Source organism: Phyllostomus hastatus, unplaced genomic scaffold (genome assembly GCF_019186645.2).
Source record: "Phyllostomus hastatus isolate PE091 unplaced genomic scaffold, TTU_PhHast_1.1 phas_contig_209, whole genome shotgun sequence".
Lineage (NCBI taxonomy): Eukaryota > Metazoa > Chordata > Mammalia > Chiroptera > Phyllostomidae > Phyllostomus > Phyllostomus hastatus.
In genome coordinates this window covers 3,377,307-3,388,264 of record NW_025333735.1, presented here as the reverse complement: position 1 = coordinate 3,388,264, position 10,958 = coordinate 3,377,307, and the positions used below count along the sequence as shown (strand labels likewise).

The 10,958-nt window shown below is 38.9% G+C and overlaps 1 protein-coding gene across 1 annotated transcript; it reads right to left on the bottom strand.

The window, feature by feature from the left end:
- Positions 1-764: 764 nt before the first annotated feature.
- CUNH1orf52 (chromosome unknown C1orf52 homolog) lies at positions 765-10,603 on the bottom strand. The gene is made up of 3 exons (XM_045835559.1): positions 10,284-10,603; positions 9,447-9,645; positions 765-4,421 (listed from the first exon to the last, which is right to left on the bottom strand). The coding sequence occupies exons 1-3, from the start codon at positions 10,557-10,559 to the stop codon at positions 4,348-4,350; spliced, it is 549 nt and encodes a 182-aa protein (XP_045691515.1). The 5' UTR covers positions 10,560-10,603; the 3' UTR covers positions 765-4,347.
- Between the last annotated feature and the right edge of the window lie 355 nt (positions 10,604-10,958).

The following is a 10,958-nucleotide window of genomic DNA, read 5'->3' as shown; positions in this document are numbered from 1 at the left end:
TAAGGAAGGCAAAGTCTGAACTGCTTCTTGGAGGATAAAAGGGGGATTCACTAAGTAAAATGAAGAGCTAGGCCAAGCAAACTGTAAGGGAAGGCAGAGAACTATGACACTAATAGCATGTCTGGCGAATTGCAAACAATTTATCAGAGCTGGAATAGAGGTGTGTGAGAGTAAGAGAGAAGCTTCAGGGCTTTCAGATCAAACCCATGTGATGGGAAGTGAGGCAGAGGGCAAATGCCTAGGCTGGTGGTGATGCCATTAACCAGAAATGAAGTATGGAGGTGACAGGGGCTTTGGCACAATGTGTTTGGCTTTGGACAGCTGGAATGTTGAGGGGCCTTTGAGACCCAAGGGTAAACATACAACTGGACATGCAAATCTGGGACTAAAACTTGGCTGGAATCAAGAACCAGTGTGGCCCTCGCTGGGTGGCTGAGTTAATTAGAACATCGTCCCAATACACCAAGGTTGCAGGTTCAATCCTCAACATACAGGAATCAACCAATAAATGCATAAATAAGTAGAACAACAAATTGGTGTTTCTCTCTCTTAAAAAAAAAAGAAAAATATAAACAAACCAGTGTGGAGAACAACAAGGCAACAACATAAGCTACATTGGCATTCAAGGACAGTTGCAAGAGAAGGAGCTGGAGAAAATAAAAAGCGAACCAGAACAGCATGGAGCCCTGGAAGAAACCAAAGCAGTAAAGTTTCACATCAGTTGGAATGTTTTTGAACAAAAATGATGAAAACTTAACTCAAACTGGTTTAAACTGTCAAGATTTATTGGCCCATGTAACTGAAAACACAAACCTCTATTGGATCACCCCTAAGCCGGGGGTGAAGAATTCAGCTTACCATGCACACAGCAGTCATTTTGAGTGCCTACTATGTGCCAGGCATTGTTCTTGTCAATGAACAATGCAGGCAAAAAGCCCCACCTCCGGGGGCCATACATACAAATGTTTCTTGATAGCTCCTCTCCCCACCCACCCCACATTAAAATGCAAATACAATGTTTCAAATTGGGAAAGCTAAGTGGAAAGAGATTAAGAGAGAAAACTTTGAAATTTAATGGAGTCCAAAACATTTGCTGGGAACTTAACACCTCTTTGTAGGACTGTTTGGAACTTCTGTACTAAGTGATCCCGGAGGGTTAAAACAGGAGCAGTTCTGTATGGATACAAGACTCTAAAATCCAAAATACCACCAATAATACACCTTCAAGTCCAATTGTCGATTTAAATTGGTCAGTTTCGATTTATTGAATTGAGTTGCTAAGGTCATTCAGATACCTGTAAAAATAACCACGTGTCAAGTATCTCTGGTAGGGCTTGTATTTAACTTAATCATGTGACAACATGTTTTTTTATATGTAGGTCATGTCCAAACCTGTGCTAGTCATTCATATTTTAATTATCCATTCTCTCATTTGGAAATGATTAAAACTTACCTCATTCCATTTTTAAAAAATACTATGGGACTGAGCTCTGTGAACTCAAAAGCATCATACATTAAAATCAGTAAGTTTCAAGTTTGCAAATAAGTCAGTATTAGTATTTTAATGGCTAAAAAGCAGTGTCAATTTTCTCAATAATGCTCTTTGATTCCAATTAGAATGTTTTCCATAAAACCCTATAAGGCTATTTATACTTAATTGCTTATTTTCTCAGAAAAATTTTCTCTAATTTTATCCTTGTACAAAAGAAAGTCCTTCATGACTGACACAACTTCCTTATCGTAGAGATGAGGAAATAATCAGAAATACTAAGTGATTTGATTCTCTAACAAGCAATTGGATAAGAGGATTTTCCTCATCTATATGGATTTTTGTAAGATGCTTTACTTGATTTCCACTAGCTGAACCAAACAGTCCCTTACCTCAGTACCCACATGGACAGCTAAACAAACATGTTCCCAAGAAACCTGTGAAGGGGAAAAGAATCCATTCTCTAATATGGTGACAAATGTAGAAAGTGACATAGTCCACTTTCCAGAGATGTTTCTGTGCAAGGTGAAGCAATACATAGACAAATTAATTTTTTTCCATTAATTGGCCATATTTTGAAAAGAACTCAAGATACAAATGGCTGAGACTGCTCCAAAATATTTAGCCTCCTTCCTTAAACCCTCACTTCCCCCTCCCAAATTAGAACTAGCCTGACCTGTATTTCACAGGTGCACAACTCCTAGCAGTTGCTTAATAGTCTCACAAGTGTAGCCACTACCTGTCCTGAGTAAAACATCAGAACATGTAACCCCTCCAAAAAAAAGTATGCTTCCCCTCCACTCTGTTACCTTCTAGAAAGGAGGCTCAAAGCACCACTGGGGACTGATGTAGTGACCTTTGCTTCTCTGTCTTAAACTAATGGGTTGTGAGTTGAGCAGAGGTTAAAAAGATTTCCAGACAGTGGCTTGCTGGGCTTTTCTTGTGGGGTTATGGTTTGCTTTCATTCTAATTTTTTCACCTTGTAACATTTCAGTACCTTCTGAGATATCTGCTCCACTAATACGTGACTACAGACTATGGATTTCGCCTCATAATTATTCCACCTGTTAATTTAATTCGGTGTCACACTGGGGTTATGCGTTACCAGTTGATGACACTCCTCAATATATAATAGGATAGTCCTCAAAATTACTCACATACAAAGACTTCAACCTTAAACAAAGTTTCTTGCTTTATCAATTTCTTCAGCTTGGGGATTCATACATTTGTAAACCTAGAAGATAAGCAGCTGTAAAACTGGTCTTTGTAATTTTGAGATATATTAGCAACCATCATATTGTTGTGTTCCTTCCTTATTCCACAAAACATCATGGCTGGCATATTTTTTAATGACTTACAAATTTTAATATACTTGATCATGTTCCCATGTTGTACAACTGTACAACAAATTGTACAGTTTTTCAAATGTGGCTTCCAGTATGGGGGAAAACAACTGGACTGGGGAATTTCTTTTTCTTCTTTTTTCCCCTTACCTGGACTGGGGAATTTTTAAAACTCAAAAACTAAAGTCTTTTTCTCACACACTAAATGCACAGTGTCCTGTAATTAACACTTGTTTCTTCGAGGCATAATGATCATGGAAAGACTGATGATGTAGTGTATTTCTTTTTATTGTTCAAAACATCACAAATAGCAGCACTGAATTTTGGACTGTAGATGTCAAATCACATATTATCTTCCTGACTACAACTTTGTTGATTTTCTTGATTATTACTATATGCAAAGCATTAAAATTGGAGCTGGGTAGCAAACACACAGAAGCAGGCTTGGCAGATACATATATCAGATGCCCAGTTAAATTTGAATTTCTGATACATTTTTAGTATAAATAGGTCCTAAATATTACCTATATTAAAACATTATTTAATGCTTATCTAAAATTCAAATTTAACTGCATGTCCTGTATTTTTATTTGAGACATCTGGCAACTCTTTGTGCAAGATTCTCATCTTCAGCAAACTTATTATTTAACAGGGAAACTGACAAATTTTCATAATATAAGGTGTATGTGTATGATAAGTGCAGTAACACAACCACCTGAGGAGAGGATCTCTAGTAACTACCACGAAGGAGTACCTGGAAGAGCTGCCAATTGCAGTTCCTAAATTTTGATTGGCGGACAGGTGGTATAGTGTAACAATTTTAGAGTTCAAGTATCATGAGTTGAAAACCAAATTCACTGCTCACTAGCCGTGTAACCCTGCATAAATTAACCACTCTTCATTATAAAACAAGGCTACTAATACATGCTTTACTAGGCTGCTTGTGGGTCACAGATAAGTACGCACGAAGCACCTGGAACACAGGAAGCACTCCCTAAATGCTAACACCTACTATTAACATCACATGGCAAACAGGGAATTTGTCACAGATATTCAAATGTTAATGTTATGTGGTAATAGTAATATTGAATAAGTACTTTTATTTCCATGATCTATTTACACTGTACAAACAATGTTGAAGAGCACCCTACAAGTTCACAGTATGATACAATATATTTACTTTAAAAATATATTCCTTTATAAAAGGTTCCTAGAACACTGGCATGTCAACATGTGACAGAACTCTCAAAGCATGCCACCAACTTTGTGACAGCAAGAATGCTTCCAAGTGTTGTCAACTTCACAATCACAAGTCACCATTTGAGTTTTAAATACATACAAATTTTAAATAAAAAGTGAATTCTACAGTGGAAAGTTCCTGCAGTAATACTTATTAGTTTATCCATGTACTTTCATGAAGATGATGTTTCATAATAATTTACAGTATCAACTTATCTGCCAAAAAACCATTCTGATGAGATTTGTAGTCCGAAATTTCTTGTTATTTGTTGTTTCCTATTTTTTCTTCTTTGTTGGTTCTCCTGGTTCTACTCTGCGCTTTTTAGAAGTATGCTCATCTTTTTCTTCATCTTTAAACAGAAAAGGAAGAGTTTCAATCAGTAATTTTCAAAAGGTTGGGCATTAAAATACTAATGTTTCTTTCAAAGTTTCCCAGTAAAAACCAAAAATTAATTCTTAGAGCTGATTTTAAAGTGCAAGTAAAAATAAGGAATTTTCTCCAACTGTGAAATACAAAATTCACAGACCCTTTAGTGCTATATTGAGGTAGCTTAAAATAAGAAAATCAAATTTGTTCTGAAAAAGCTATTCCCGTGTATTCTATAGTGTACACATTATGTATATTTAGACATATAACCTACACTTTGTACAAATGGAACACATTGTCTTATTTTTCAACGACAAAAAAAGATATCAATTCAACCTTGTTACTTAAGTGGCTGTCAGCTATTCTTCCCCTTCCAATCTGCTTTCTCTCCCCACCAAACAACTACCCTTCTCATCTTATCCCTTGACCCCTTACATTCTGCAGTAAAAAAATAAATCACTCACAAGTAGATATTTTACAAAACTCTATTTTCAGTTCTGTCCTATATAGTTAGTTCTACTTCCCCTCTCTCACTCTCCATTCCTAGGAGGGTGAACATATTCCAATGGTAACAGGAAAACAGGCATTTTCCCTGTCATATTGAGAAGAATTTTGAAAAGGGAAGATGAAGAAGAACCCTTATATTAAAACCATGCCCTTTAAAAGTTTTCAAAAATATTATTAATGTCTGTAGCCACAGAAAATTTCTAATATAAATGTTGCCAAAAATGAAAAGGTGGACCCTTTTATTCAATTTAAAATATCCAAGTATATGCTTTAATAAAACAAAGGGCAGTACAGATCAGCTGCTAATTTTCAATTTCTGGGAACAAATATGTGGCTTCATTTTTAGAATTCCATACAGATGCAATAAATAACATGTAGAAGATGCCATGATTTATAAAAAATTATCTTAAGAACATTACTGAATTCGTTATACTTCTGACTTTATTGTCTCAATCAACAGATACTCCTAGTTCAACTATCACATAGTGATCTATAAACAAAATATTTTGATGTTGAAAGAATCCTTCATATTAAAAAATCTGGGAAGCCACTGATATAAGATCATAAACTATGGAGGAAATATATTGAAGACCTTAAGCCTTCAATTTCCTTCTGCTAACTATATCTCCTTCGTTGAGGTGGACAATAATTAGTATCAAAAGCAGTGATTCATCTCCATCTTCAAACACATCATGGAAACGTTATTCATGCATTTCATGAAGCACTATGTATTTATGTAGACAGCACGATAAAATACAGTTGACATCAACAAATCATCTCAGGAATTTACAAACCAATGTTTTAATCAGTCATTTGTTATGTATACACGAAAATATGTGCTCTACAACTAATATAGCACACAGCTCAAATAAACCAAGGGCTTTGCTTTCTAATTGGACTTTATTATCCAATTTGAGTTTGGAGATTATTTTCAGACATATAAAGATTAAAATTACTTTTAATGCAGACTGGTGCAGCCATGTGGAAAGCAATATGGAGATACCTCAAAAAATTAAAAATGGGTCTGCCTTTTCACCCAACGATTCCACTTCTGGGAATATACCTGAAGGAACCCAAAACACCAATTCAAAGGAACAAAAACATCCCTATGTTCATTGCAGCATCATTTATAATCACTAAAATATGGGAGCAGCCCAAGAGTCCATCAGTAGGTGAGTGGATAAAACAACTATGGGACATTTACACAATGGAACTCTACTGGACTGTAAAAAAAGAAAAAGTCTTACCCTTTGCAACAGTATGGATGGACCTGAAGAACATCATGCTAAGTTGAAATAAGCCAGTCAGAGAAAGACAACTACCATATGATTTCACTCATATGTGGATTTTAATGAACAAACTGAACTAACAAAGAAAATGAAGATAGACTCAGAGAGTAGGCTGACAGCTCTGGGAGGCAGGGGAGGTAAGGGGTGCAGGGATTGGGGAAAAAAAGGAGAAAGGATACATGGACAACAGTGTGGTGATTGCTTGGGGGAGGGAGTATAAGGGGTCTAAATGATAATGGGAAAAAATACAATGAAGATTAAGTCAAAAAATAAAAATATTACTAACTCTTCTAGAAAATCTACTGTTAAGTGTCTATTAAAAAGATGATCTCAAGACACTTCTGCTTTTAATCTACCACTTGTTACAAGTATATTTACTGAACAACAACAAAAACACAAATTACTGAGGTTGGAAAAACAGGTTCTTATCAAGTGATTTGAACTGAAGAGCTAATGCCATCTAGTGACATTACAAGGCATTGCCTTGAGCACCAGAACAGGAAAAAAAAAACCCCTCCAAAACCCTGAAATGTTCACTCCCCCCACTTTACTATTCTGTGCCATATACTACAGACGTGCCAGCAAGAAAATAATTCTTCTATTATGGAATCCATGTCACTAGACATACATAAGTTAAAATTATTAACCTTCTAAATTAAAAAGAGCATTTGCTACTTTAGCTAAGCTTTCATGATTAATTACATGTTAGTAAAGCTACAATTAAAGTCAGGCTCACTGATCTACATTTTTTTTTAAGATTTTATTTATTTACTTATTTTTAGAGAGAGGGAAAGGGAGGTAGAAAGAGAGGAAGAGAAGCATCAATGTGTGGTTGCCTCTCATACGCTCCCCACCAGGGGGACCTGGCCCACAACCCAGGCATATGCCCTGACTGGGAACTGAATGGGATTGCAGGCTGATGCTGAATTCACTGAGCCACACCAGCCAGGGACCACTGATCTACATTTTACAACCACTAAACAAGAGGTGCTAATAAGTAGCAAGACTCAATGATCAGTGTTGAATCTTTCCCAGTTCCTCTTAAAATATCTGGAAGAAGTTTAACTGGCAAAAAAGGGCAAAAATGTAGAAAAATGGGTAGAAAAGTAATTTGATAATTTAAAAACTTAGATAACTTAGAGTTTGGAGTTTCTAATACAAAATATTTTATGAAATTTTAAAAAAGTAAAAAATGATGTCAGGAAAATCAATTTTACAGTGGCATAGGAGTCTGAGATAGCAAAAAAAAATTAAAAAGGAAGATATGTATCACAGAAAGAAGATATATTCAATAACCAACATTAAAGTCAAAACTTAAGATTTCAGGATTATTTTTTAACCTTGTAATCCAGCTTTAAATTGGTCCTTTTGTTTTTTAATATCACCAACATGCCTTGTGATCAAAAGGTCAGAAATCATCTATGGCAGTAACAGTACTGTTTGCCACATATTTGGAATTCCTTCTATCTGAACGCAATAGGCAAGCTGGGGGAAAAAAGATAATTCTTTCCACTCATCTGTCCTGGATATATAATCCTCAACTTTTCCACAGAGGACCAAAGGACTAGTTGCCTATGGCATCCTAGTTAGAATATCAACTCTAGTGGCCTTAGTGCCATTCTTCTCACAGAATATTTCTCAAGCGCTCTAGCTAGAAAAACATCAAGAGACTAAATTCCAGTTTAATAATGAATGCATCAGTCCCATTTAAAGACCTGAATTTGTGAAGACACCTATCTTAGAGCTTGCCATTCTGTAATGCTAGACAAGTCACACAAGTTCTCATTTTCACGTTTTTCACAAGGTGTTGAAAGGATTAAAGAGTAGTTATGTGAAAGTGGTTTTTTTTAAAGATTTTATTTATTTTTAGAGAGGGAAGAGAGAGAGATAGAGATAGAGAGAGAAACATTAATATGCGGTTGCTGGGGGTTATGGCCTACAACCCAGGCATGTACCCTGGCTGGGAATCGAACCTGGAACACTTTGGTTCCCAACCCACGCTCAATCCACTGAGCTATGCCAGCCAGGGCTGTGAAAGTGTTTTTTTTTTTAATTAATTACACAAAGTCCCATGCAATATGAGGTATTTCAAATGCCCCGTTTGTTTGGTACCTTCCAAAAGATGCCATTTACTGAAGATGTGCCTTAATTAGTGAATTCTAATCCACCTTGGGAAATAAATGAAAGAAATGAAAAAGCCATTTGGAATAAGAACTACCACTTAGTTACCCTTTCTCTAAACAAACAGAAGTCTGCATGGTTGCAAAAGAAGCTAAGTAGGTTGCCCTTGTATTATGGGAAGATCAGAAATCTGTTTAACAAAATGGTACAGAGGAGGAAATAACTAGAGGGAGGTGGTATCTGAGATTTTCCTCTTTGAGTTGGATTTTGAAGGATAAGTGAGTTTATCAGCCAAAGAGGAAGGGAGGAATATTCCAGACTAAGGTGCAAGATATATTGAAAGGCATGGAACTATAAAATAGCATGGTCTATTCAGTTTTGAATTTTAAGATGTTAAAGTGCTAGAAAGGAGGCCATGTGAAATGAGAGTGGAGAGAAAGGCACAGCCTCTCATGGAAGGCTTTGCCTCTATGCTGTTGATGAAGGATGTTAAGCAGGTGGGTTACATAGTCATGTATGATTTTTAGAAAGTGAACATTAGCTGCAGTGTGAAGGATGGAATTGGGGGATAAAACTGCAGAAGCAGAGATTGCTGTGATTACTTATAGTCCAAGTAAGAGATAAAATTATATTACAAACGAAGGCAAGACAACCAAGTCATTACCTTTTTCTATTACCATTTTTAATTACTACATAGTAGTAACTCAGTTAAATTCATTTTGTCACACTACTTTTGGCTCTGAAGCACAAATGCTTTACTGTAAAATAAAGCCTTCGCAGCTGCAGTCACAAGAAAAGAATCCATAAATTAGCTCGTACTGTTCATAAATCACATATACTACTGCTTAAAATATCAGAGGTTTCGCTTTGAAGGCTGAATAATTTATGGTCTTTCTCTAAAACACAGCAACTACTACTAGTTGAGACATGAGTTTTAAAGCTGACTATATACTACTTTTCAAAAACACAGTAAAAGGTATTCCAAGACCATCATAATCAATCTGCTAACTTGCTAGATTTAAATTTCATTCATTAATTATCACAATCTTCTTAAACTCATCACAGGGACCAAAAGGTCTGACTCCTCTTACCTGATTCCACCGTCTCCTCCCCTTCTGGGAGAAGCCTAGCTTTCTTAACGTTCTGTGGGGCATCATCACCATTGTCCTCATATATGTTAGACCATTTTATTGCCATATCCAGCTCTGGAGGAGGAGGTTTCTTCTCAGTAGTGTACGTCTCTGGAGGTGGAACATAGTTTGACTTCCAGACTTTGAATTCCTTTGGCGGCTGTTAAGCAAACACATTAAGAAGCACTGTGACGAACCGAGGTTCCTATAATCAATCGGTATGGGCACATGCACCTCCCTGCCGTTCGATTATTGTTCAGGATGACTTTTCTTTTAATTTTAAAGATACATTTTTTCCATCAAAATCACAGTACTGTTAAGTGAAAAGCCAAAGGGTTCCCTATATGAATAAAGCTAATAACTTTTAGTTACCAAAGAAGAATCCAGTCTCAGAGATACTACGCCAAGGCTGACCCCTTCAGGAGGCTGCAGCAGACACTGTCTTGGAGGCAGCACCGCAGGCACTTCGGCGTCAAAGGGAAGGGGTCTCGGGGAGAAGCTGCAGCGGGGGGGCGGGGGGAGTCACCACCGTTAGTCCTGGCCACGCAGGTCGGGGCACCGAGCGCGGAGGTTTGGGTCTCCTCACGATTGGGCGGGGGCTGCGGGTCTGATCTGACACCCACCAAGCTGGGGGAGGGGGCCCGGGCTCCCCAGGGCTGGAGGTGCGAGGGGTTGGTGCGGCATCCCGCAGGGGGTGACTGCGTGTGTGGGAACGGACTTCCGGTCCCCAGGAAGCGACTCAGGAGGAAGGGGGCGGAGGCCGGGACCCAGATCGAGAACCGGGGTCGGGGACCTTACCTCCTCAGGCGCCTTTACGACGTGTCTCTCCCAGTCTATCTGTTTGTTGAGCGGATTATAGAGAAAGGCCGGACGAGTCACGCTCCGGAACAGTTCGTCGGGCCCAGGCAGCCGCTTTTCCGTCTTGTTCCCACATACGCCCGCCGACTTTGCCGGATCCGGAGCTCTGCGATTCGTTTCCTCCGGCTCGCTGTTATCCTCCTCATCCGAGGAGCCTGAGCTGCTGCTCCCGTAAGCTGCGAAATAGCTCAGAGGGTCCTTCTCCTCCGCTGCCATGACGGCGATTCGCGAAGACCCTGGGCTCCGCCGGAAGCCGGAAGCTGTTCCAGGCCCCGCCCCACGTCTGGCCCCGCCCCGTGGCTGGCCCCTCCCCGCGTCTCGCAGATAATCTCGGGGACTGCGCCCCCTGGCGGCGGCTCTGCTGCGCTACTGCACCCCCCCCCCCCGCCCCCCGCCGCTCTTTCCCGGGCGGAAGGTCTGAGGCTGAAGACGCTGCGCATAGTGAAGCGGGGCTTCTTTTGCTCTTTCCTTTCTGACGTGCACTGAGAAGACAGGTCCTTAGACAGGGGTCCCAAGCAAAGTTTAGCATTCAATAAGAAATTTTTAAAGGCACAGGAAAGCTAAGAACGTTGTCTTTTCACTCCCTCCTCACTGTAGCTCTTGCCCAGAGGAAAC

Bases quoted from the DNA above. Each gene is read 5' to 3' on its own strand.
- CUNH1orf52 (XM_045835559.1), bottom strand. From the start codon at position 10,559: ATGGCAGCGGAGGAGAAGGACCCTCTGAGCTATTTCGCAGCTTACGGG. The intron at 9,646-10,283 runs GTAAGGTCCCCG...TTTGCTTAACAG, and splicing joins TCGTAAAGGCGCCTGAGGAG to CCGCCAAAGGAATTCAAAGT. The intron at 4,422-9,446 runs GTAAGAGGAGTC...TTCTGTTTAAAG, and splicing joins GGAGGAGACGGTGGAATCAG to ATGAAGAAAAAGATGAGCAT.